The sequence below is a fragment of the Sardina pilchardus genome, chromosome 7, assembly GCF_963854185.1.
Source record: "Sardina pilchardus chromosome 7, fSarPil1.1, whole genome shotgun sequence".
Lineage (NCBI taxonomy): Eukaryota > Metazoa > Chordata > Actinopteri > Clupeiformes > Clupeidae > Sardina > Sardina pilchardus.
Window position 1 is genome coordinate 34,633,603 of NC_085000.1, and position 27,917 is coordinate 34,661,519.

At 44.8% G+C, this 27,917-nt stretch overlaps 2 protein-coding genes across 2 annotated transcripts; one reads left to right on the forward strand and one right to left on the reverse strand.

The window, feature by feature from the left end:
- The first annotated feature begins 174 nt into the window (after window positions 1-174).
- nucks1b (nuclear casein kinase and cyclin-dependent kinase substrate 1b) lies at window positions 175-15,229 on the forward strand. The gene is made up of 9 exons (XM_062541952.1): window positions 175-326; window positions 599-673; window positions 7,347-7,396; window positions 7,949-8,003; window positions 8,324-8,352; window positions 9,060-9,191; window positions 10,750-10,917; window positions 12,103-12,249; window positions 12,847-15,229. The coding sequence occupies exons 2-9, from the start codon at window positions 657-659 to the stop codon at window positions 13,194-13,196; spliced, it is 948 nt and encodes a 315-aa protein (XP_062397936.1). The 5' UTR covers window positions 175-326; window positions 599-656; the 3' UTR covers window positions 13,197-15,229.
- Window positions 15,230-16,088: 859 nt separating this feature from the next.
- Window positions 16,089-27,176, reverse strand: mfsd4ab (major facilitator superfamily domain containing 4Ab). Its single transcript, XM_062540132.1, has 10 exons — window positions 26,881-27,176; window positions 25,669-25,867; window positions 25,042-25,281; window positions 23,866-24,073; window positions 20,693-20,808; window positions 20,246-20,419; window positions 18,264-18,411; window positions 16,909-16,979; window positions 16,506-16,626; window positions 16,089-16,165 (listed from the first exon to the last, which is right to left on the reverse strand). The coding sequence occupies exons 1-10, from the start codon at window positions 27,108-27,110 to the stop codon at window positions 16,101-16,103; spliced, it is 1,572 nt and encodes a 523-aa protein (XP_062396116.1). The 5' UTR covers window positions 27,111-27,176; the 3' UTR covers window positions 16,089-16,100.
- Window positions 27,177-27,917: the final 741 nt, after the last annotated feature.

Below are 27,917 nucleotides of genomic sequence, written 5' to 3' on the forward strand. Positions count from 1 at the left end.
TCTATTCCATGGTGACATACCATCATTTTGACCTTTCTGCCTCCTAAAAATACTTGAAGTAGGTAATTATAATCCAATTTCGGAGGGGATCTGTTTTGCTTAAGGTCTTCATCATACATACATCTAAAATCATAAGGTATGTTAGTAGTGTGTGAAACCAGGCAGAGATGGTCGCAAGGTGATGAAGGTGGGCAAATTCCTCCAATCCAACCCCTCCGTTCATACATACGTTACCATTCTCCAGTTTCGCCCACAAAATGTACTGCTAGCTAGCTGCTTGGCCAATCCTTAGCTAGCTAGCAACCGCGCGGTCGATCAGGTATAAAGTAAGTCAAGCTGCTGTACTTATTAGTTAGGAGTTCCAATAAGGAGATTTGTTTTGTACGTTTGAATAGGTGTTCAAATCTTAATTTTGCATGTATTGTGCTACCATCTCATAGCTGGCTGCTAAGCTAACTGACCAGAGTGGGGCCAGCTAACGTTACCTCCTCGGCTAGCGACTTGCATTTGTTTACGTTAGCTAGCTAGCGACAAGATAACTAGCTATCTAGCAACTTGGTTGCAATTAGCTTGCTAACGTATTCTTGCTGCACAACAGGACCTTTGTCAGCGTCTCTTGGAAGAACTGGAATATCTGCAAGATATCCAAACACGAAATGTCAAGGCCCACGAGGTATGTTGAGTATCAATTGCATTCATGTGCAGCACAGCAAGCTGCTGATGAGCCTTGTGCTGTTTACTATGGGACCTAGCGTGCTAACAGCACACGCTATGCTCAGCAGCTAAGGTTATCTCGGCTAACTGACATCAGTAACATTAATGCTATGTAGCATGGAGTGCTAAGTACGCTTCTGCTAGCAGATGTAATAACATCAACATACACTGAAATTGTATACGATAGTCATAGTTGTTTCACTTAGGAGCGAATGAGAGTAAATAGACGCTAATGTATTATAGTGGATGCAATTATCCGCCTGTTATGGGAATAGTCGTGTAATACCATGCTGGTAAACTGATTTGATAAGGTTAATGATTGATCGTTCCTGGCTACCTTGCTAGTGTGCATGTGTCAAATTAGTAAAGCGGGTTATTCGGCAAGTTGTCGATAATAGTGTAGATCAGTTGATCACGAAGTGTAAATGTAGCTGACGGTGGGACGTTGCCAGTAACGTTATAAAACTAACGTGAGATAGTAGTGAGTGATTGCTGTTGAATGATACTTCGGCGAAGCGGGAGCGAGACTGGTAAACCCGACGAACGTCAGCTAGCTGCCTAGCTAGTGCCAGAGACGGGCTCTGCTAGTGCCAATGCAACAGGCTTGGCTAATTGGCAACCTACGCCTCTGCGTAGGTAAGACTAGTTAGCATAGTAGCAAATGTGAATGAGTTTTACACTGGGGTCGAATATCCGAAACTTTCATGCATACATGCAATCACTCACTGAATCTGTATTTGTGGAAAGATGGTCTATTTATTTGAATTGGTCGAGCAAAACGTAAATGTAGTTATGTAGATTGCTTGGGTGTTTTGATGGGCAGCTTGCTTTTAGTGAATAGTGTGATAGATGCAGCACCAATGTCGAGATTCAAGTGTAGGCCTACGTCTAATATTAAGTTGTTACTATGAAGCATTTTTAGAATGGACAGAAGTTGTCCATTAAAGTCGTAATGTTAGACGAGTTCATGTCTGATGCGTTTGCTCCTATATAGTCAGGTAGAACTTTGTGGAATTTGGGCATAAGTGTGACATAAGGTACTAATGCAATTTTTTTGCATAAATTGATAGTTTAGGGGGTGTCCTTTCAGAATCTGATGGGTGCCGCTCCGGCACCCTTGAGCATTTTCCTTAAAATGACATCATCTGCCACACCCCTTTTTTATCATAGAAAGTCGTCTGAATATACATTAACATATAAACCCATCATGTATGGTATCAAATTAAAGCTCTTCTCATGCAGGAATCAGCTTTGACCATCAAAAAGATGAAAAAAAATAGTTCAGGTCCCTTCAGAGAACAAAATACCATTTGCAAAGTGACCTCTAAGGTCAGATTACGTTCCTTTTTGCCGCATAATAGCTGACTCTAAATCATGTCATATTTTGGTATTAAATTGAATAAATGATGGAACTGCCATTTAGCCTAATACAGTGATTCTTAACCACAGGGCCGCAGCCCAGACTTACGGTGATTCTTAACCAGAGGGCCGCAAGACATGTTCAGTGTTGCACCTGTTGGCCGCAAGGCCCGCGGTACTGGGTAGATTATCAAATGAAGACATCAGAGATATGTAATGCATGAGACTTAATTCCATTCACCTTGTGGGTATATCCGTATCGAGGATATGTACTGCAAATGCTGCTAGCTACGTTAGCACATTGTCGTTATACCTATGCACTCACAAGAATCCTTACAAAACTGCTGGGATTCTGACACTACACATTTCACTAAAGGGGAGACTTGCCCAACGTGTTAGAATGAATGGATGGCCAGAAGTTCATCGCCAGAAAGCTACCATTAAGTGAATCCAGCCATGTCTAAAAACAAATACCGTTAACGTAACGTAATGAAATTGCACTTGTGCAATGTCTACCAATAAATACAAAAACGTGCGCTTTTTGGATGTGAATGATGAATATTAAATGGGCCCCGGGCCACTTTCTACTATGACAAATTGGGCCTCAAGGTTGAAAAGGTTAAAGGGATAATCCGGAGTGAAATGCACTTTGGATCAATTTTTCGGACTATTGGGAGTACATACGTTGAGTTGACACCAAAATCATGTCATTCGGATGTATTTTGAGAAAGTTCGAGCTCACCGTTTTTAGCCAAAACTCGTTAGCCTGGAAGTGACTCGGGCATGTCCTTTCGCCGCTACAAAACGCTATTTTTATACCTCTTCTACTGTTCCAAACAACACTACACTTACGTGGTAGTGAGTAGAGGATCCCTAAAGCCAAACCGAAGTATCCCCACGTCTTTATGTGGTCGGATAGAGAGTCCAGAATTAATTTAATCGAGTCCGTACCTTTCCGGAAATGTTAATAAAGTGTTGTTAAAACGTTGCTAGCTGCAGCTGCGACATTTCCGGAAAGGTACTGACTCGATTAAATTTATTCTGGACTCTCTATCCGACCACATAAAGACGTGGGGATACTTCGGTTTGGCTTTAGGGACCCTCTACTCACTACCACGTAAGTGTAGTGTTGTTTGGAACAGTAGAAGAGGTATAAAAATGGCGTTTTGTAGCGGCGAAAGGACATGCCCGAGTCACTTCCAGGCTAACGAGTTTTGGCTAAAAACGGTGAGCTCGAACTTTCTCAAAATACATCCGAATGACATGATTTTGGTGTCAACTCAACGTATGTACTCCCAATAGTCCGAAAAATTTATCTAAAGTGCATTTCACTCCGGATTATCCCTTTAAGAACCCCTGGCCTAATACATACAGGAATACAATCATTCAATAGTAATTAATTTTATTGTGAATATTATAGCAAGTCTGATGTACCCTTGTTAGTTAGCATGTTAGTTATAATTTCCCTTGAATCTGTCACTGAATTTGACAGCAATGTTGTGAGGTACTTCCCAGGTAGTTAAGCACATTTATTATGACTGTCCTTGGATCCCCCCCCCAGAATTACAGAAAACAATATTTTTCATCCTATCATTTTTTTAATGCTTTAAGAATAGACACCAAACGGGGTAAAGACAGCTGTCTTCTCTCTATCCTGGTCACCCATAGCCACTTGAAAGTAACCCATGTCAGGTCCAAAGTGGGGAACAGCTGTGCCTTGCCCAGTGCATGAAGCGCCTCCTCTATCCGTGGAAGTGGGTATGCATCTTTGCACATGACCATGTTCAGCTTTCTGTAGTCACAGCAAAAGCGCACACTCCCGTCTTTTTTTCGCACAATGACCACTGGCGATGCCCAGGGGCTGCTACTCTCTTTGCCCCACTATGTCCTGTACATGTCGCTTGAACTTTTGATCGGGTGGGTGTCACCAGTTTATATGTTATGTCATGTGTCACTGTAGTTGTAGTCATTGTCTTGGCTTGAGAAGACATCCCCGTAGCTTTTCAACAGTGCACTAAGCTTCACATGCTGTGCCGAGTTAAGCTCTCCTGCAGCTACCTGTACTGGAAGAGGCATACATTGGTGTCCATCTTCGGTAGCCTGAACACTGTTCAACATGCAATATCCCATCCATTTCATCAAACCCCACCTCCTCTTTTGGACAGATCCTCTGTGACTTGGACACCACAGCTACCCTGGCCCTGGATATTAGTTTTATGGCCTTCTCACAGGTATTCATAACCCCGACAGGGACTTTTCCACCTGCTGCCTTTCCGAGTATGTTGGCAACCAGAAGCCCCTTCTGGATGCTGATCTTTGGAGTGGCTTCCACCAGGAATGGCATTCCACAGTTGGAGGCACCAGCCTTCAATCACCTTCTTACTGTGTGGTGGGATGGTGATCACTTCTCTGCCAGCCACCTTGACAAACCCAATTTTGCCATCTGAATCCAAGAATTCCACCTCATTCTTGACCCTAGCCAACACACGACGGACACTTGCCTCTGGTGGAGCAGCCTTTTCATCCTCATTGCATCCACACCCAGCAGAGAGGTCACTAGATCTTTGATGATGTTCATCCCCATAATGCCAGGGAGCCCATTTTTACATCTTTACAACATCCAGATGGGTGTCTCTCAGTATGAAGATGCACCGCCACTAAAGAGTGGTTCCAAAACACTCAACATCTGCTTCAAGACAACCAAGGACCGGCATGTTCAGTCCATAGGCTCCACCCAATGGGTGGACTTTAGCTGTTCCTCCCCAAAGTGTTCTCTAAAGTGAGACTCTTTGATGGTGGTGACCTCAAACCCAGTGTCCCAAAGGCAGCTTGTCTTCACTCCAGAGATCATCAGGTCAACCGTCCAGCAGTGACCAAATGCATTTTGTTTCAGGAACTGGTCAACTTCAGTGTCAACACAGTCTGCCAGCCCACTCCTGATCATTGATTAACCAGGGGGCCTTGGTTCGCTCTCTGGTGGAGTATTCTGTGCACTGTCTGCCTCTCCTGGAGCATGTCTTTGCCGGGTGACTTGGCCATGACTGTTGACTGGTGTGACCGGACTCTCCACATGTGTAGCAGATGTACTGCCCTTCCTGGTCTCTTAATGGCTCTCTCTTTGGGTCACGAGGTGGTCGTCTGCTTCAGGGATCCATTGCAAAGGTGATGAGCAGTGTGCAAATAAAAATTCGACTTTCAGTGGAGGATACTGATGACAGCGAGGGAGAAATGTCTGATTGAATGAATGTTCTTTGGAGGAGACATTTGATGTTTGTGATGTGTACAAGGCCAGCCTGGCAACATGTTCTTGATATAGTTGCTTTCAGAAATCTGTGATAAAGTACTACTTTGTTGTCTATTTGATTAATTGGTGAGGGTTGATACAATTTGTTGCTCAGCCTACCATTTCAGAGGTGTGACCGTACCAGATTTTACAGTTATTATGTTCTCTGGAGGGATCATTTTTAGCATTTTTTAAATTGACATCATTGATTTGTGTTTGAGAAGAGCTTTCATTTGATACCATACATGATGGGTTTTATACAGTAATGTGAGTCTAGTTCTTTTTTTATGGTCAACAATAGGGGGCGTGGCAGATTATGTCATTAAAAACTTTTTTTTTTCATCTTTTTTTCATCAAAGCTGATTCCTGCATGAGAAGAGCTTTAATTTGATACCATACATGATGGGTTTATATGTTAATGTATATTTAGACGACTTTCTATGATCAAAAAGGGGTGTGGCAGATGATGTCATTTTAAGGAAAATGCTCAAGGGTGCCGGAGCGGCACCCGTCAGATTCTGAGTCTACACCCCCTAAACTATCAGATTATGCAAAAAAATTGCATTAGTACCTTATGTCACACCTATCCTGGGGTTCTACCTGACTAATATGGTTTCTTCCCATTAACTTAAATTGTGAAATCAGGGTAGTGTTTTTCAGTTCAATATTTTTTTTTGTTGTTGTTTGTGTTGTTGTACTAACGTTAATAATTTAACATCTGGCTTAAATTTGTGATGAAGGTATACACCTAGTGTAGAGCAAGCTGCTACAATGAACACTTTATTTTAAAAGTAGGTTTCACGTATTGAGTGATTTTACAGTGTTTGACAGAAGCTAAAGCTAGAGCCACATTTGAAGCAATGGCAAATTATGCACAAATCTGGAGTGCATTAAGTGGAACCGTGAGTGTTCTCCTGTTGTGTGAAGATACACATGTTTGTAAATTGCGACTGAACAAGAGGTCTGCTAGCTTCCCAGATTCCTGAGTGGAATGTTGTAGATCACCTGTATAACCTTCAGCGTGCGTCTCCTGGTTTATAATAGTCAAGTCAACTTTATCAATAGTGCATTTCATTTAGAGGTCATTCAGTGGGCTTTATATAAACACAAGCAAACAGGAATAGTTACTAAAAGCACAGAGGGGCAATAGTACATACAAACATAAAACGGCAATAGCTTAAAATTGTTTTTTAAGAAGTAATAATTAAAAGGCATAAAAAACAACATAGCATGATCATATACTAGTCACCCAGCATCCAGTGAGCTGCAGCACTCTATGGAGATTCTAATGGGGAAGTGGTTAAGACTGGGTCGGTCCCCTGCTCAGATATACTGATGTAATTGATGGCGCTTGGCCAAGGCATTGCAAACAAATGGCCATGGAAATTCCAATAAGCCTTTTTGTTCTGGTTAAACATAGATAGCCCGCTTTGCTGCAGGTAGATGTCCTACCAGAGAGGGTTAAAGCGGAGCGAGAGGCGCAAACTTTCGATAATTTCCGCGTTCTGTCTTCACAAGGGGGAGGGGGGCTAAATCCCCCTTTAAGCAGACCTGCTAACATTTGAACTGAACTGCTTGCCGATCTGACAGAGATCTATATCCCACTATGACGTCTTTGCGACACGCCTCTTTAAGCAGACAGGAGCTGTTCGAATTTTTCTTCCATAGAGATGCATTACGTTGCTCTATCTTGTCAATAATTAAGGATCTTTGGTCCTACTGAGTCTCCCGTTGGCACTCAGATAAACGTATGCAGCACTAAAAGATGAAATCATCATGTGGTCAAAATCTGGACAACATGCTACATTTAGCAGATGTGCTCATTCAACTGGCTTCTTTTTTTTGCTTCATGGGGCCAGACTCTCATGTGGGGCCAAGGAAAAATCACATCAACCCATAAATCAAAAATCACTCACCTCACACATGCATGTTTATAGAATGCTCATAACCTATTCTTATTGTGATCTTTTTTTCCCTTCAATTTTCTCAGAAACAAGAGGGTGGTTGACTACTCACAGTTCCAGGACTCTGATGATGCAGGTATGGGAGAACCTTTGTTTTGTATGCTCTTCATTTTCATATTGGCAAACGTAAGTTTCCAAAGCATGTACTACTTGTTAATCACTACATCATTTCTACAGCATGTACTACATGTTAGTTACTACATCATTTCTACAGCATGTACTACATGTTAGTTCTGCATCATTTCTACAGCATGTACTACATGTTAGTTCTGCATCATTTCTACATGTTAGTTCTGCATCATTTCTACAGCATGTACTACATGTTAGTTACTACATCATTTCTACAGCATGTACTACATGTTAGTTCTGCATCATTTCTACAGCATGTACTACATGTTAGTTACTACATCATTTCTACAGCATGTACTACATGTTAGTTACTGCATCATTTCAGTTACTACATAATTTCTACAGCATGTACTACATGTTAGTTACTGCATCATTTCTACAGCATGTACTACATGTTAGTTCTGCATCATTTCTACAGCATGTACTACATGTTAGTTACTGCATCATTTCTACAGCATGTACTACATGTTAGTGACTGCGGCATTTCTTGTTACTTCAGACGAGTATGCAGGCAATGCTGAGCGGAAACGCAAGCCAGGAATCACCGCTGACAGGTAACGAAGATGTAGCGCCTGATCCGTTTTAAGTTAAAGATGTAGCGTTTGACCCGTTTTAAGTTAAATATGTAGCGTCTGACGTTTAAGGTAACAATTTAGTGGTTGATCTGTTTTAACGCAAAGACGTAAAGATTTTAATTTACATATAACTGATTGGTGACAATGTAGCATCTGACCATTTTAATTCACAAACTGGGTTAAAGGGACACTCTGTAACATGTCCTATTTGTTTACAGTACCTGTTTACACTATCTGTTTATATATTCCCATGTTTTAAGTACCTTTCTCAATTACTTGTTTTGTGTTTTGTCATACAGTGATGACTCGAAGGATCGCAATTTGTCAAGTAAGTGCTGTACTTTTTCCTGTATACGGTGGCATTCACGAGTGGGCAATTCCCCAGCAAAGCATCACTGTTTTCTTGTGTAAGAAAAGATATCGACACATATTTTCCCAGTCAGTGTTTTCATTGTAAACATTTGTTTTTAATGTATTTCTGGAGGCTAAAAAATAGATGTAAAATGTTCACAATAATCCCACTGATTTGCCAGATATGTATCTCAGTACCGTATGTAACTGTTATATGTGAAAATGGTGATGAATTAAGGATATAAGGCATGATCTGGCGCATGAACAAAAAATTACTATCCTACACCCAGGGGTTCCAGTTGGAGCCCACCAGTCCCCAAATGCAAGTAAAAATGTGCATTGGCAAGTAAAATGAAATGAATGTCCTTAAGCCTCGCACCTCTGACCCCCTGTTTCTGGGGTTTTGCGGACTTTTGCAACCCACTATAATGTTGGTTTAAAATCCTGTTGAACTTGAAGCCCATGTGTTTTGGAGAGTGTGTACATGCTTGTTTTTAAACATGTTCAAAATGTGTTGTTGTAACAAGTGCAGATCTATTCTTGTGCATGAGAAGATTTTAGTGGCAAATGATCTGAGTGTTAAGTTGACCGTCACAAAAAACCCTGCTTTGAGCAGAAGTGTTGATGCATGGAGAGCTCTTTCCTTCCGTCTCTTTGAAATGAGTCTTTTGTGTTTTTTGTTAGACGACTGTGACGGGGACGAGGACAACGACTACAAAGAAGAGGAGGAGGATGAGGACGGAGGAGACAGTGACTACGACGCCAAAAAAGACCGGAAGGCAAAGCAAGTGACGGCCAAACGGAAACGGCCTGCAGGTACTTCACTCATACGTGCAGAGAAAGACCAAACACAAGAGGATACCACAACAGGGCACTGGTCCAACCAAGCAGCTCAAGCAAAAATAGTTAGGGTTAGGGTCACACCAAAGGGTTAAGGTTAGGGATAGAGTAACCCAGAAGGGAAAGGGTTAAGGTTAGAGTAACCCAGAAGGGAAAGGGTTAAGGTTAGGGTTAGAGTAACCCAGAAGGGAAAGGGTTAAGGTTAGAGTAACCCAGAAGGGAAAGGGTTAAGGTAAGGGTTAGAGTAACCCAGAAGGGAAAGGGTTAAGGTTAGAGTAACCCAGAAGGGAAAGGGTTAAGGTTAGAGTAACCCAGAAGGGAAAGGGTTAAGGTTAGAGTAACCCTAACCCAGAACCCAAGCATTTCAAGCCAAACATTCTTGAATTTTAAGGGAACCTGCCTACATGTTTTATTTCTAAGTTGTGGATTAAACTTAGGGTAGTTAGTGGCTAGCACAAGTGGACATTTCCAAATACCCTGCACACTTTCATTGTACAATAGTAATAGTAATACCTTGCACCCTTTCATAGTACTATAGTAATAATAACACCCTGCACCCTCTCATAGTACTATAGTAATAATAACCTTTCTAAGGTTGACAGCTTTAGTGCTCCAACCAGATAGACAAATGTAACTAGTTTTGTGTGTTTATGTTCTGAGAAAAGTTTGGCCATTAACAGGGGTCGGGTTGCAAATGACGAGTTGTTGTTTAGTGATGTGACTGGAACACAGATGTGCTGCAGAATGCCATGAACGTTCCGTGAAGAACAGAGTACCCGTTATCAGAACATGAAACTGCTGGGTCAACAGCGTACCCATTATCAGCACATGAAACTGTTGGGTCAACAGATTACCCATTATCAGAACATGAGACTGTTGGGTCGAGAGTAAAGTAGTTCCACCAGATGGACACTTGTGCGTCAGACGTTTTGATGCTTCGCTGTGGCCAGCTGTTTTTCCGGGTGACTAACGCTCTTATGTGGGGATCACACTAGCCAGCGGCAAGCGGCAGGTTTCCTATCGTTCTCTATGGTTCGGCAGCGGAATGGTGACAACGCTGGCGTAACGCTAGCGTTGAGCAAACTGGGAGTTGAACTTGGTTCAACTTTGAAGCGCAACGCTCGGCTCGTCACAATCAGTTTTGGAATGTTTAGGTATTTCAACCAATCAGATTTGTCTAAGGACGTAGCAACAAAGATTGAACTTAGTAACGAGATAGAATGTTTTGGATTATTATGGTCTGAGCGCTGTGTTGCCGCTGCCGCTTGCCGCCGGCTAATGTGATCCCTGCTCACACACACACACACACCTCTCACACACCTCACACACACACCTCACACACACACACCTCACACACACCAGCCCTCCCTGCCCCGCGCCTCCCCCCCCGCCTTCTCCTGAGAGCCTCTCACACACACACCTCACACACCTCACACACCTCACACACACACACACCTCACACACACACACCTCACACACCTCACACACAGCTGTTTTTCCCGGTGACCAACGCTCTTATGTCACTGTCCACCAGACGACAGCGATGAGGACGGGGCCCCGCGGAAGAAGGGCCGGCAGGTGCGCCAGGCCGCCACCAAAGCCGTGTCCAAGCAGCGCGAGATGATCCTGGGGGACGGCGGCAGCGAGGAGGAGGGGGAGAAGGGAGACGAGGAAGAGGACGACAGTGACGCCTACACCGGCGGTGAGGTCACTCCTCCACTTCACAGCATCAGCAGTCTTGAGTGAGGAGCAGCAGTGACAGACCTGCCCCAGACCTGCCCCATTTGAAATCAGTAGTGACAGACCTGCCCCATTTGAAATCAGTAGTGACAGACCTGCCCCATTTGAAATCAGTAGTGACAGACCTGCCCCATTTGAAATCAGTAGTGACAGACCTGCCCCATTTAAAATCAGTAGAGACAGACCTGCCCCATTTGAAATCAGTAGTGACAGACCTGCTCCATTTTCAGAGGTGGAAAAGTCCAGCTTCAGTGAGTTGAAGTCCTACCACATATCTGTGCCAACCATTCATTTAAAACAGCTGATTCTAATTAGCACAACTCTTCAGTTAGTTAGAGCAGTTAATTGATGATCACCTGTGCTCAGTGCACAGGTAGAACCAAAACATGGTCGGACTCCCTGAAGATGGAATTTCCACCTCTGTCCATTTGATGAAATCAGTAGTGACAGACCTGCCCCATTTGAAATCAGTAGTGATAGACCTGCCCCATTTAAAATCAGTAGTGACAGACCTGCCCCATTTGAAATCAGTAGAGACAGACCTGCCCCATTTGAAATCAGTAGAGACAGACCTGCCCCATTTGAAATCAGTAGTGACAGACCTGCTCCATTTGAAATCAGTAGTGATAGACTTGCCCCATTTTATCCGCTCCGTTTGAAATCAGTAGTGATAGATCTGCTCCATTTAATGCCACCTCTTTGTTTAAAATGGGACATTATCAGAATGAATGAATTCAAATGTTTTGGAATTTTGCTGAATAGTTGTGTAACAGTGTGGTCACGTAGTTATCACTGAGCGACTATTTCCCAACTATTACCCACGGTTTATACATATTAATATTTATGTTTATATTCACATGGTATTAATATGGTTTAGTTTTTTTAACTAGCATAAAACACTATCCTGCGGTTTATACACAACGTGGCTAATACACAGGAAATTGTTATAGTAGACAAGCACTGACTAGAAGCTGAATAGTTGTGCAACAGTGTGGTCACATATTGATCACTGACTAGAATCTGAATCTGAATCTGAATAGCTGTGCAACAGTGTGGTCACATATTGATCCCAGAGTAGTAGCTAAGCAGTGGTGCAGGAGCTGTGGATCCGGTGGCTTGACTCCTAGTTTCTCTGCTGTGTGGACAGAGGACTCGGGGAGTGATGAGGACTTCTGTGTGGATGATGACGACGATGACAGCGACTACGGCAAGCCCCGGCGGAGGAGCTCAAAGGGAGGCAGGAGAGGCAAGCCGGAGAAGAAGACCACCCCCAAACCCCGAATAAGGGCCTCAGGTAAACCACGTTACCCCACCCCCAAACCCCGAATAAGGGCCTCAGGTAAACCACGTTACCCCACCCCCAAACTCCGAATAAGGGCCTCAGGTAAATCACATTACCCCACCCCCAAACCCCGAATAAGGGCCTCAGGTACAACACACTACCCCACCCCCAAACCCCGAATAAGGGCCTCAGGTACAACACACTACCCCACCCCCAAACCCCGAATAAGGGCCTCAGGTAAACCACACTACCCTACCCCCAAACCCTGAATAAGGGCCTCAGGTAAAGTACCACTACACCACATTACCCCACCCCCCAAACCCCGAATAAGGGCCTCAGCTAAAGCACCACTATGACATATTACCCCACCCCCCAAATCCCGGATTAGGGCCTCTGGTAAAGTACCGCTACACCACATTACCCCACCCCCCCCAACCCTGGATTAGGGCCTCTGGTAAAGCACCGATACAAGCGTTCGACAACTCTGGGCCCAGCCCACTGGGCCTCGAATGGTTGAAGATGTGATTAGACAGAAAGATGGCTGTTTTCCTTGCTGCATATGACAATAAACACTTTGAATCTTGAATAATCACTCTGCTGCCTCCACAGCTACTCGCGGCCCCAAGAAAAAGAGGGGCCGGAAACAGCCCCGGGGCAGGAGAGTGGTGAAGAAGGTGCTGCCCAAAGAGGAGGAGGACGACGTGGACAGCCCCAAAGAAGAGGAGGAGGAGAAGAAGGAGAAGAAGGAGGAGCGCACACCCGAGAAGAAGGCTCGTTTAGCCCCCAAGAAATCTGACGACGAGGCTGAGGACACGAAGAAGGAGGAAGAGGAGGAGGAAGACGAGGAGGAGGAGGAGGAAGACGACGGAAAGAAGAAGAAGGAGAAAGTGAAGGAGGAGAAGGAGAAGGAGGAGAAGGACGATGTTTCGGAGGAGGATCCTCCGTCAGGTGAAGACTAGTCGTCTTCCTGAACCAGATTCTGAAAAGGTTTTATCTTTATTTTTGAAAAAAAAAAAAAAAAAAAAAGTTCCTTCGGTGTAGGCCTCCGTGGAGCGTTCGCTCTGCGCGTGCCTGGCTTGATGTGTCCGCTGTGTTGGCTCATGTCCTCTGGCTTGTAAATACCATATCAGATCTTTTTGAACGCGCCCTGAGCCCCTTCCCTTTGATCAAAAGAACAGAACCTGTGGTTTTGACAAAAACGCAAACTTGCAGAACAACGGTTTAGAGATTGTTGAGAGTTCCCAGAAAGGCGTTTGTTGCCTTTTGCTAAATAATGGGACAATGCGTGCTAATGTCTTTTAAACTAATTTTGCACCAGTTGCTTAATCATGACCATACATGATAAATTGACAGCATTTTTAGCAGTTTATAATACAACCCAAAAAGCATACTTATTATGCTTTAAGTTTGCTTGGTAGATATATGGATACATTTCAGGGACTACGTTAGTGGCAGTGTAAATTTGCTAACTTCTTTGAACACGTGTATGCAGCTTGAATTAATTATTGCTGGCTGCACTTTTTATATGAAAAAGAAGAAGAGGACGAGAATCAAAACCCTAATGTTTCCGACAAAACATTGTGGATCACCGTCAAGCTGTTGATGAGAAAATGTGCAACACTTTTGTGAGTGCAGTTTGTTTAATAAGTCATGATTTCCCCATTTATATTTGTGTAGTGCTATTTTCCAGTATACTTCTCTGTGAAATGGCTTTGTTGAGATGGCAGGCCTCGGTTTCTGAAGAGCTTCTCTGACTGTAGTCAGTGCATAATTGAAAATAAAATGTGTATGAGAGCTTTGGTGTGTGTGAGCCACACATACTGTAGCTAAGCTTTGTACCACTGAAGGGAACTGAGGGCTCACGCCTGTAGATGGAGTCTGTTGCTTTTTTCTTCTGATCCAAACCCCTTTGTATGCGTGATATGGATGTAGCTATTGAGGACTTAAACGTCAGCAGCATCACAGTATTGGTCTGCTCCTCTGTTGGCCATCCACATTCATTGATCAATGAATCCGTATCTTTCAGCTCACCAATGTAAATGATACTAAAGGGCCGTCCACACCAAGAACGATAACGATAACGATAACTATAACCATAACGATAAAAGCGTCCACACTGGCCAACGATAAGAAAAGTCTCTCCTCATGTTAATGAATGTGATGGCTAGAATATTATGGGTTCTGATTGGCTGTTAGCTTTTTATCGTTCTCAAAATCGCTCTGAAAGTGATCAACAACGATATCGTTCTTCATGTCGTTATCGTTATAGTTTAGGTGTGAACGTTGTCATTCATATTAACGAGAGCGATATTTATTTATAGTTATCGTTATCATTATCGTTCTTGGTGTGAACGGCCCTTAAGACTGCAGTTTGATGACGTTTTGTTCCGCCTTTGTCTTTTTTGGCGGCGTGCTTTTTCTATGTGTACTATGTGCATTTTACTCGAAAAGCAGCGAGTGTATTTGGGCGAGGAATGTCTCGGGGGGCAGTCTGAATGGTGCACACAGTATAGATCTTCACGACAGCACATTGTGTTTATTCCTTCTCTCTTCTCCTCCTTTCTTAACGCTACATTTTGACCTCTGTGACCTTTGCTGTGTGTCTGGAACGTTGTGATGCTTCTGGGTGCCTTCTTGAAGAGATTCTGTGTGTGTGTGTGCCAGGGTTGGGGCCGTCTCGGTGTGTGTGTGTGTGTGCCAGGGCCGTGTGTGTGTGCCGGGCCTGGCTCAAGTCTGCCGGAGCGTGAGCACCTTTAGCAGGCCGTCTTCTGCCTATTTTTATGGTTTCAATCTTAAAACAATTTTAATCGCTTTCGATTTTAATCTCTATTCCCCCATGAAACATTCTCTATCATAATTTATCCAAAATGTTTTTTTGTTCTGTTTTGTTTTGTTTCTTTGTTTTTTTTGTTTGTTTTAATTACTCTGGTCCGATTTTGTAATATTTGTTTTACAAAGAAAATAAATAAAATGTACCCAGGTTTTAAAGACATGCAGAGGCTGTGTGTGTGTGTGTGTGTGTGTGTGTGTGTGTGTGTGTGTGTGTGTGTGTGTGTGTGTGTGTGTGTGTGTGTGTGTGTGTGTGTGTGTGTGTGTGTGGCTCACTTCTCCTGCTGGTGCAGGGGTGCTGCTCTAGCTGAGGTGCATCCAAATTCACAAACACACTCCAACATTTGCAAACAGTTTTTCGTTAGTTTCCATTAGCGTTGAGTTTTTGGAGAACTTTTGTTAACAATCGTAAACAGTCTGAGGAGGTATTTCTCCGCGAACATACAGTGTTTGAACGTATAGTGAGTTTTACGAAGGCATCAATGCAATTACCGTTAGAGATGGCATGTTAACATAATTATTAAAATAGAGCCGTTCAGAGAAAACATGTTCACCACGAATGTTGGTCTGTTTGAGTGCTCCTCTGATGCTCCTCGTAAGCTGCTGCAGCTGCTCCCCAGCTAGTAGCTCTGTGACGAAGTGGTGGTGAGGTAGCTCGATTGCACCGGATCATTTACTAAGTATCGCATTGTAGCTATGATTTTGCATTAAAAAATATGGCCTCGTTTATGTGACTTTGTAATGGATATTTTAATTAACATTTGGTTTAAAAATGATGTATTCATCAGAACAGTAACACACAAACAAAAGCACACGGACAGAATATAAGTTAAATTAATAATGCATATCACTTGTGGACACAAAAACCTTTTAAAAACAAAATCTTTTAAGAAAAATATTTGCAGTAGTATTAAGCAATGCTTTACAGTTGCCTAGTGTTTTGAACCCTCAGCTCAGGTCAGCAGTGGTCGCGTTGCTGTTATGTTCTTTCCTCAGCTCAGGTCAGCAGTGGTCATGTTGCTGTTATGTTGCTGTTATGTTCTTTCCTCATTCTTTTCTGATGGAGGCTCCTCTACCATTGTGGTTTTTTTAGACGTCCCTGTGGAAGATAAACAATCAGTGTAATTATCACAGGGTAGAACGGTAATTGTTGCGCTCTGAGTGACAGATTTTTTAGTCCAGGTGTGTTGCAACAAACAGATATCAAAGCTGGAGCTGATTGGCACACTGAAAGATTTCGCTACGAGAAAGTTTCATTGAGTTTGAGTTTACTGTTTAACTTTCTCTGCAAAGACTTTGTCTAGCGAAATCTTTCAGTGTGCGAACCACTCCAGCCTTTTCCTTCATTAGGACATCATAATAACACAACATTCCCCTGAGTGCATGAGATGTGGCTGGTCAGAGGTCAGAGGTGAGAGGTCAGAGGTGAGCGGTCTCACCAGTCAGGTAGTTCCTGTGCAGGCGATGGCACAGCAGCAGAGCAAAGAAGACGATGAAGCCGATGCAGCCGATGATCATCCCGCAGAGTAAGAAACTGTAGCTGCCGGCCGTGTGGATAATCTGCAGGGTGAACACACAGCAACATGGCCGTTACAACGGCTGCACATCAGGGGTGAACACACAGCAACATGGCCGTTACAACTGCTGCACACCAGGTGTGAACACACAGCAACATGGCCGTTACAACTGCTGCACACCAGGTGTGAACACACAGCAACATGGCCGTTACAACTGCTGCACACCAGGTGTGGAGGGCAACAGATGACATGAGGAGGTACATTTCATAGTGATCATGACAAACACATCTCAAAAGTCTAAATATGTTCCTGAATGTTGTCTCACCGATCCGACCACCACCTGGAGAACCATCTCTCCCAATCCAGCACTTGTTACCAGGACCGTAGTGGCACAACCTGCAAGAGTGGGGGTCGTCATGGTTACACAGTAGGAGAGGGGGAGGGGTCAATGACACAAGCTCAGTATGCAACCCTAGCCTTATATGCTAAAGCTAATTTGGAGACACAACAAAGCTCCTTAAAGCAACCCTAGCCTTATATGCTAAAGCTAATTTGGAGACACAACAAAGCTCCTTAAAGCAACCCTAGCCTTATATGCTAAAGCTAATTTGGAGACACAACACAGCTCCTTAAAGCAACCCTAGCCTTACATGCTAAAGCTAATTTGGATTAGCTGGATTGAGTATGTGAGTATGTGAGGAGGTATTGAGTATGTGAGTAAGTGAGGAGGTATTGAGTATGTGAGGAGGTATTGAGTATGTGAGTATGTGAGGAGGTATTGAGTATGTGAGTATGTGAGGAGGTATTGAGTATGTGAGTATGTGAGGAGGTATTGAGTATGTGAGGAGGTATTGAGTATGTGAGGAGGTATTGAGTATGTGAGGAGGTATTGAGTATGTGAGTATGTGAGTATGGAGGCTCACCCTGGTACTCCAGCACGTCCTCGGTGTAGGCCAGCATGCAGGAGGTATTGAGTATGTGAGTATGTGAGGAGGTATTGAGTATGTGAGCATGTAAGGAGGTATTGAGTAAGTGAGGAGGTTTTGAGTATGTGAGGAGGTATTTCACATACGTGAGGAGGTATTGAGTATGTGAGGAGGTATTGAGTATGTGAGGAGGTATTGAGTATGTGAGTATGTGAGGAGGTATTGAGTATGTGAGGAGGTATTGAGTATGTGAGTATGTGAGGAGGTATTGAGTATGTGAGTATGTGAGGAGGTATTGAGTATGTGAGGAGGTATTGAGTATGTGAGTATGTGAGGAGGTATTGAGTATGTGAGTATGTGAGGAGGTAGTGAGTATGTGAGGAGGTATTGAGTATGTGAGTATGTGAGGAGGTATTGAGTATGTGAGTATGTGAGTATGTGAGGAGGTATTGAGTATGTGAGTATGTGAGGAGGTATTGAGTATGTGAGTATGTGAGGAGGTATTGAGTATGTGAGTATGTGAGGAGGTATTGAGTATGTGAGTATGTGAGGAGGTATTGAGTATGTGAGTATGTGAGTATGTGAGGAGGTATTGAGTATGTGAGTATGTGAGGAGGTATTGAGTATGTGAGTATGTGAGTATGTGAGGAGGTATTGAGTATGTGAGTATGTGAGGAGGTATTGAGTATGTGAGTATGTGAGGAGGTATTGAGTATGTGAGTATGTGAGTATGTGAGTATGTGAGTAGGCTCACCCTGGTACTCCAGCACATCCTCGGTGTAGGCGAGCATGCAGGGGAAGATGCTGCTGAGGAACAGCCCCAGCAGGCAGGTGCCCACGAACAGGAACGTGCTGCTGGTGTACAGGAGGAGCAGCAGGAGCACCGTGACGATCACTCCTGCCTGGGAACGCCGGGAATACCAACCATTTAGTGCACACTCTCACACTCTCACACTGTCCTAACAGCAGCTGTCATTTAGTAAACCAAATAACAACAAAAATAATTATTATAATAATTATAATACCGTTTATTTGTATGTACAATATTTTTATATTTGAAACAAATCATATAATTATAAAAGACAGATGAAATACATTAACATGACACACCATAAAATACAATCAAAAATACAGTTTGAAAGAAAACAACACTGTGATTAGATCGGTGGGGTGTCCTACGAAGCAAGTTAGACAAATCTAGGTTATCTAGACATATCGAGGCTGCACAAAGCCTCAACTCGGGTATTAAGTTAAGTGATCCTACGACAGCAGGTATGTGATAAATTTGTCAAACTAGGCTTTCAGCTCAGATCTGTGCGCGTTCTCGTGGTTGGGGTGATTTTGACCAATCGGGAAACGTGGAGACGCACAAGACAGCCTAGGTTTAAAAACGATTACTTCCGCATTTATGAGCGGTAGCGAAATCTAGGGTGGTCTTTTTTAGTGTCTAACCTATAACATCAAAAAATCGATGGTTATCAGATATTGTATGGCATGCATGTCCATAGTAGTGACATATTTGCACGCGCAACCTAGTTAAAAGCGCCTTCGAGATTCAAAATGTTTGCAGAGGCGGGGCCGAACCTGTTCAAAGTAGACAGATTAGCACACGTGAGATAACTTCGTTGTTCAAGATAATGGATTGGTTAGAATTGGTCAGAGGGCGGTGATATTTCACGATTTGAGCTATAACTAAGCACATAACCCGCTCCCGAGCAGGTTTGGTTGCAAGCATAAGATACCATGGTGATACAGCGACGCTTAAACAAATCCACTTTCGTATGACAGCATACCCTGGTTTTGAGCGCAACATACCTCGCTAAGCCACTAATCGAGCTTCGTAGGACACCCCAGAGGTGTGCAGTATATTAGAGAACAACACTGTGATTAGATGAGGTGTGCAGTATATTAGAGAACAACACTGTGATTAGATGATGAGGTGTGCAGTATATTAGAGAACAACACTGTGATTAGATGATGAGGTGTGCAGTATATTAGAGAACAACACTGTGATTAGATGAGGTGTGCAGTATATTAGAGAACAACACTGTGATTAGATGAGGTGTGCAGTATATTAGAGAACAACACTGTGATTAGATGATGAGGTGTGCAGTATATTAGAGAACAACACTGTGATTAGATGAGGTGTGCAGTATATTAGAGAACAACACTGTGATTAGATGAGGTGTGCAGTATATTAGAGAACAACACTGTGATTAGATGAGGTGTGCAGTATATTAGAGAACAACACTGTGATTAGATGAGGTGTGCAGTATATTAGAGAACAACACTGTGATTAGATGAGGTGTGCAGTATATTAGAGAACAACACTTTGTGTGTGTGTGATTAGATGAGGTGTGTGTGTGTGTGTGACTAGATGAGGTGTGCAGTATATTTGAGGGGGGGCAGTGTGCAGTATATAGATGAGGTGTGTGTGTGTGTGTGTGTGATCAGCTGAGGTGTGAAGTGTGTGTGTGCAGTATATTTGAGGGGGGGCAGCGTTACCAGGTTGACCATCAGGAGGCGCACGGGCCTGAAGCGGTAGGTGTGTGTGTGTGTGTGTGTGTGTGTGTGTGTGTGTGTGTGTGTGTGTGATTAGAAGACGTGCAGTATATTTGAGGGGGGGCAGTGTTACCAGGTTGACCATCAGGAGGCGCACGGGTCTGAAGCGGTAGGTGTGTGTGTGTGTGTGTGTGTGTGTGTGTGTGTGTGTGATTAGATGAGGGGCAGCGTTACCAGGTTGACCATGAGGAGGCGCACGGGTCTGAAGCGGTAGGCCAGTGGGATGGACACCAGGCGGCCCGCGGTGATGGCGGCCCAGAAGAGGCTGGCCAGGTACCCCGCCGTCTTAGGGGGCAGGGACATCGGGGGGGCCACCGCATACGTGTACACGAACCCCGCATACGCACCCTGAAACACACACCAGCTTCATTTCCCCAGCCTTGCCCAACACCCTGAAACACACACCAGCTTCATTTCCCTATAGCCTTGCCCAACACCTTCTACACAAGAGAGCTACAGTGCATGCTGTATGTTGAGAGCTACAGTGCATGCTGTATGTTGTTCTCTAGACTCTAGCTTTGCCCAACACCTTCTACAATAGTGCATGCTGTATGTTGTTCTCTAGACTCTAGCTCAGGTCTGTAATTCATAATCTTGACTGGCACGTCTGGATCCACTCACCACTATCCCGTCGGTCATGAAGAGCACGATCCCACCCAAGATATGGATCCCAAAGAATGACGGTGGCAGTCCACTCAGGTTCCCGTTTTTACAGCAGCTGAAGAGGTCCCCATGACCTGCACACATTCAGCACATTAAAGAGGTCCCCATGACCTGCAGACATTCAGCACATTAAAGAGGTCCCCATGACTACACATTCAGCACATTAAAGAGGTCCCTATGACCTGCACATATTCAGCACATTAAAGAGGTCCCCATGACCTGCACACATTCAGCACATTAAAGAGGTCCCCATGACCTGCACACACTCAGCACATTAAAGAGGTCCCCATGACTACACATTCAGCACACACTCAGCACATTAAAGAGGTCCCCATGACCTGCACACATTCAGCACACACTCAGCACATTAAAGAGGTCCTCATGACCTGCACACATTCAGCACACACTCAGCACATTAAAGAGGTCCCCATGACCTGCACACATTCAGCACATTAAAGAGGTCCCCATGACTACACATTCAGCACACGGCACATTAAAGGAACTATACTGCCGTTAATAGCATGGACATAAACACAGACATGACATCCTACTGTGCGCACACCATTCATAACCCTATAAACAGAAGAACGTCTGTCCTCGCATTTGACAGATGAACTGCAGGTCTCGAGGAGTCTATGTGTTTGGGTCTCTATGGGTGCCTCTCATTCATCCTCACTGATCTAAATAAAGAATGATGGGGCGGCAACAATGGGGTAGTCTATCCAGTGTTAGTTATAGATCAGTGGGAACGAGCCTAGAGGACCAAGCATGGAGGATGGAGGAGGAGATGTTGAGAGGCACCATACTGTATGTGTTGGGTGGAGGAGGAGATGTTGAGAGGCACCATATGTGTTGGGTGGAGGAGGAGATGTTGAGAGGCACCATATGTGTTGGGTGGAGGAGGAGATGTTGAGAGGCACCATATGTGTTGGGTGGAGGAGGAGATGTTGAGAGGCACCATATGTGTTTGGGTGCGGAGGAGGAGATGTTGAGGCACCACATGTGTTTGGTGGAGGAGGAGATGTTGAGAGGCACCATATTATATGTGTTGGGTGGAGGAGGAGATGTTGAGGCACCACATGTGTTTGGTGGAGGAGGAGATGTTGAGAGGCACCATATTATATGTGTTGGGTGGAGGAGGAGATGTTGAGAGGCACCATATTATATGTGTTTGGGTGCGGAGGAGGAGATGTTGAGAGGCACCATATTATATGTGTTTGGGTGTGGAGGAGGAGATGTTGAGAGGCACCATATTATATGTGTTTGGGTGTGGAGGAGGAGATGTTGAGAGGCACCATATTATATGTGTTGGGTGGAGGAGGAGAAGATGTTGAGGCACCATATGTGTTGGGTGGAGGAGATGTTGAGAGGCACCATATGTGTTGGGCGGAGGAGGAGATGTTGAGGCACTATATTATGTGTGTTGGGCGGAGGAGGAGATGTTGAGGCACCATATTATATGTGTTGGGTGGAGGAGATGTTGAGGCACCATATTATATGTGTTTGGGTGGAGGAGGAGGAGATGTTGAGGCACCATATGTGTTGAGGCACCATATTATATGTGTTGGGTGGAGGAGGAGATGTTGAGGCACCATATTATATGTGTTGGGTGGAGGAGGAGATGTTGAGGCACCATATTATATGTGTTTGGGTGGAGGAGGAGGAGATGTTGAGGCACCATATTATATGTGTTGGGTGGAGGAGGAGATGTTGAGGCACCATATTATATGTGTTTGGGTGGAGGAGGAGATGTTGAGAGGCACCATATTATATGTGTTGGGTGGAGGAGGAGATGTTGAGAGGCACCATATTATATGTGTTGGGTGGAGGAGGAGATGTTGAGAGGCACCATATTATATGTGTTGGGTGGAGGAGGAGATGTTGAGAGGCACCATATTATATGTGTTGGGTGGAGGAGGAGATGTTGAGAGGCACCATATTATATGTGTTGGGTGGAGGAGGAGATGTTGAGAGGCACCATATTATATGTGTTGGGTGGAGGAGGAGATGTTGAGGCACCACATGTGTTTGGGTGGAGGAGGAGATGTTGAGGCACCATATTATATGTGTTGGGTGGAGGAGGAGATGTTGAGAGGCACCATATTATATGTGTTGGGTGGAGGAGGAGGAGATGTTGAGGCACCATATGTGTTGGGTGGAGGAGGAGATGTTGAGGCTCCATATGTGTTGGGTGGTGGAGGAGATGTTGAGGCACCATATTATATGTGTTGTGTGGAGGAGATGTTGAGGCACCATATTATATGTGTTGTGTGGAGGAGATGTTGAGGCACCATATTATATGTGTTTGGGTGTGGAGGAGGAGATGTTGAGAGGCACCATATTATATGTGTTGGGTGGAGGAGGAGATGTTGAGAGGCACCATATTATATGTGTTTGGGTGCGGAGGAGGAGGAGATGTTGAGGCACCATATTATATGTGTTGGGTGGAGGAGGAGGAGATGTTGAGGCACCATATTATATGTGTTGGGTGGAGGAGGAGATGTTGAGAGGCACCATATGTGTTGAGAGGCACCATATTATATGTGTTGGGTGGAGGAGGAGATGTTGAGGCACCATATTATATGTGTTTGGGTGCGGAGGAGGAGATGTTGAGGCACCATATTATATGTGTTGGGTGGAGGAGGAGGAGATGTTGAGGCACCATATGTGTTGGGTGGAGGAGGAGATGTTGAGGCACCATATGTGTTGGGTGGAGGAGGAGATGTTGAGGCACCATATTATATGTGTTGGGTGGAGGAGGAGGAGATGTTGAGGCACCATATGTGTTGGGTGGAGGAGGAGATGTTGAGGCACCATATTATATGTGTTTGGGTGGAGGAGGAGGAGATGTTGAGGCACCATATGTGTTGGGTGGAGGAGGAGATGTTGAGGCACCATATTATATGTGTTGGGTGGAGGAGGAGGAGATGTTGAGGCACCATATGTGTTGGGTGGAGGAGGAGATGTTGAGGCACCATATTATATGTGTTTGGGTGGAGGAGGAGATGTTGAGGCACCATATTATATGTGTTGGGTGGAGGAGGAGATGTTGAGGCACCATATTATATGTGTTGGGTGGAGGAGGAGATGTTGAGGCACCATATTATATGTGTTGGGTGTCCATGTCTCACCTCCCACTTCCTCTTCCTGTGGGCTCTGCGTGTGCGTCTGCGTGTGTGTGTGTGTGTGTGTGTGTGTGTCGGGGGCGGCTGCTGCCTCCGTCCCCTGCGTCTCCATGGAGAGCTCGTCCTTGTCCAGCAGGCGTGTGTTGCTCCCAGGACAGCAGGGCACCAGCTTCTCCACGTACATCAGCACCAGCACCGCCATGGGCACGGGCAGCTGGGGGACAACAGAGTGCAGGAAGTGCACATATCAGCAAGTATATATATATAGTATAAGTATATACTCTTTTGATCCCATGAGGGAAATCTGCTCTCTGTATTTATCCCAATCCGTGAAACACATACAACACACAGTGAGGTGAAGCACTTACACAGTGAGTTTAAGCTCAGAGGCATGAAACAGTCGATCTGATGTATTCTGTTAAAGGAACACTTAACCATTTTTTCATATTGAACTATGTTATTCCCTTAATTAAGACGAGTTGATACATACCTCTCATGTTTCAATGCGTGCACTCACTGGCTCTGGCGCGCAGCGCAACTTTGATAGCATTAAGCCCAATGCATTCATTAGGATCCAAACAGAGATTAAGTTAGAAGCGACCAAACACCTCCATGTTTTCCCTATTAAAATACAGTTACACGAGTAGTCACACGACCAAGTATGGTGAGACAAAATAAAACGTGGTGCATTTCTAAGCAGGCAAAAGGGATAACTATATTGTGTGGCGGAATAACATTAGAAGCACTTAGACTCTGCGCAGTAATATCCTCACTCCAAAGTGAAACTGAAGTGCAATAGTGAGGATATTACTGCGCCACAGAATGTAGTTATCCCTCTTACCTGCTTAGAAATGCACCACGTTTTATTTTGTCTCACCATACTTGGTCGTGTGACTACTCGTGTAACTGTATTTTAATAGGGAAATCATGGAGGTGTTTGGTCGCTTCTAACTTCATCTCTGTTTGGATCCTAATGAATGCATTGGGTTGCTTAATGCTATCAAAGTTGCGCCGCGAGCCAGAGCCAGTGAGTGCACGCATTGAAACGTGAGGTGTGTATAAACTCGTCTTAGTTAAGGGAATAACGTAGTTTAATACGAAAAAACGGTGAAGTGTTCCTTTAAAGCTGAAAGAAATGGCCAAGCACTGAATGACCCGATTGCTCCCAACTCAACCCCTTACGTTAATAACGGCCATGATCCAGAACGCATATGACACGATGGACTCCTCCTCCGGTCCATGCGGGGGCGCTGCTGTTGCTGCAGCTGTGGAGGTGTTGAAGGTGCGTATGTTGTACACTGAGCTCCTGTGGAAGTGGATGGACTCCTCTCCTGCCGTGCTGTTGCCACAGTGCTCGGACAGGAAGGGGTCTGCGATCAGCGGGCTCACCAGCGCCCCGAAGCCAATGAAGAAGTGCAGAGCCTGGAGGGGCCAGAGAACACACTCTGTTGCCATGACGACAACAACAACAACAACAACAACAACAACAACACCCAAGATGCCAAAACTAGGGTCTCATGGTTTGTATGTTAAGCCTACCTTACACTGACAAGATTTGGGAAAGATTCTTGAAAGACTGTAGTCTTTTGAGTAAAGCTTGAATGAGGAGCATTAGTTAAAAGACTACAGTCTTTCAAGAATCTTTCCCAAATCTTGTCAGTGTAAGGTAGGCTTTACTTGTAAATTAGCTTTGTGTGCCAGCCTAGCAAAACAATACAGCCACTGCTGTATCTTGATATGGACAGCAAAAAGGTCCACATGTTGACCATCACACTGAAGCCATGCCACTCTGTGGCAATGCACACGTACCTGGAGGAAGACAGCAGAGTCCTTCTGGTAAATAGACACCAGCTGGATGTTTGCTATGGTGTCAATCACCCCCATTGCCAGCCCAGTGACTGCCATGGCGATGGCCAGGATCAGCACGTTGTAGCAGAACGGGATTATGGCGAAAATGACCGAGATCATCAGCGAGGACACGAAGAGCGCACACAGTGCACTGAACAGCCTGCATGGGGACAACACACACACACACACACACATGAGACATCAGCACACACACACACACGACACGAAGAGCGCACACAGAGCACTGAAGAGCCTGCATGGGGACAACACACACACACACACACACATCAGCACACACACGAGACATCAGCACACACACGAGACATCAGCACACACACCACACACGACACGAAGAGCGCACACAGCGCACTGAAGAGCCTGCATGGGGACAACACACACACACACACAAGACATCAGCACACACACACACCACATCAGCACACACACGAGACATCAGCACACACACCACACACGACACGAAGAGCGCACACAGCGCACTGAAGAGCCTGCATGGGGACAACACACACACACACACACACGAGACATCAGCACACACACCACACACGACACGAAGAGCGCACACAGCGCACTGAAGAGCCTGCATGGGGACAACACACACACACACACACACGAGACATCAGCACACACACCACACACGACACGAAGAGCGCACACAGCGCACTGAAGAGCCTGCATGGGGACAACACACACACACACGAGACATCAGCACAGACACCACACACGAGACATCACATACAGGTCACTGAAGAGCCTGCATGGGGACAACACACACAGACAGACACGACACATCAGCACACACGACACACACACACGCGAGACATCAGCACACACACCACACACGAGACATCAGCACATACAGGGCACTGAAGTGCCTGGGGACAACAGGGACAACACACACACCACACACGAGACATTTGCCTTGATATCTCACTGGTCCTACTAGAGACAGCCACATTCAAGTATATCTTTTTTTTTTTTTTAAACATTCTACAAAACTAGACAATTTGTAGATACTTGAAATTGGCCTCACCTAGTTAATTGCAAAGACATACAGCCTTATGAAGATTAGTTTAATCAAAGACAGATTTAAATGACAAATGTGGGGGGAAACAATTATCAAATGAAACTGACAAAACTGAATGTGTTACTAACGTTTTCTTGAAAACACCACCAATGGAGCTGCCGATTAGAAGGCAAAACTGTTGAGAGAAGAACACCCAGGTGATCTGTTGGAGGGTGGATTGCGTTTGGCATTGCAGGTCCAGGATGGTGGGGCCCAGGAAGGCGATGCATAGTCCAAAGCTGAAGAAGACGCTCCAGTAGGTCAACGTGTGCTGCCAGTTCCTTTTGAAAAGCGTTACAATGCGTTCCTCTATAAACATGTCGTGGCAGATAGATGTATCCTCCTCCTTTGGACGCAGAGAAACGTGCGATTCCCCAAAAAGTCAAATGTATTCAGCGGCAGCGAGAACACAGGTGATTTTGGTCTTCGAAGTTGTCCAGATGTAACTTACGCAGGATGTCACCCCACGGATAGCTGTTGCATGCCATCTTCAAGTGTTTTATAGGTGAGTCTGTCTCCTCCTTCCCCTTCACATTTCGCTTCTGGAAATATTTCATTTCCTCGAGTTAATGCGTAAAATGGAATTGTGCCCATCGCTTGGGAGTCCGCTGAACAGCTGTCAATGATTCATGACCCGAGCAGCACCTTGTCGAAATGATCTTTTGGGTCAAGCTGTTGTTTTATGACGCAATAGGCCTGGTCGACACAGCGTGCGGCCCACTGGAAGACAACTGCCCTCTCCCTCTCCCAGACCACATTCACTGGGCCTATTGGTCAAACTCCCATACTTACACATGTTAGCCTCTGGGGATGCTACCAGTTTGGCTTAACACCGGACCAAGCTCAATCTTTTAAGACTGAACATTAGTCTGAGGAGTCTGCGCTGTATTACTCACGCGGCGCGCGCCTGTCACAGAGTATCATGGTGCGTAAATTCAACCTGACACTCTGAAAATAGAATAACGCGCGGATAAATAGTTTCAGTGTCGGAGCGCTCGGAATGGACATTTAGGCTACGAATAATCTGGATGTCCTGCGTTGACAGCAGGGAGGTGAAGTTCTTGGTGTTGACAGCAGTGATGTTAAAGCCTAATGTTGACCATGCATCTGTCTCTGAAGAAAAGGC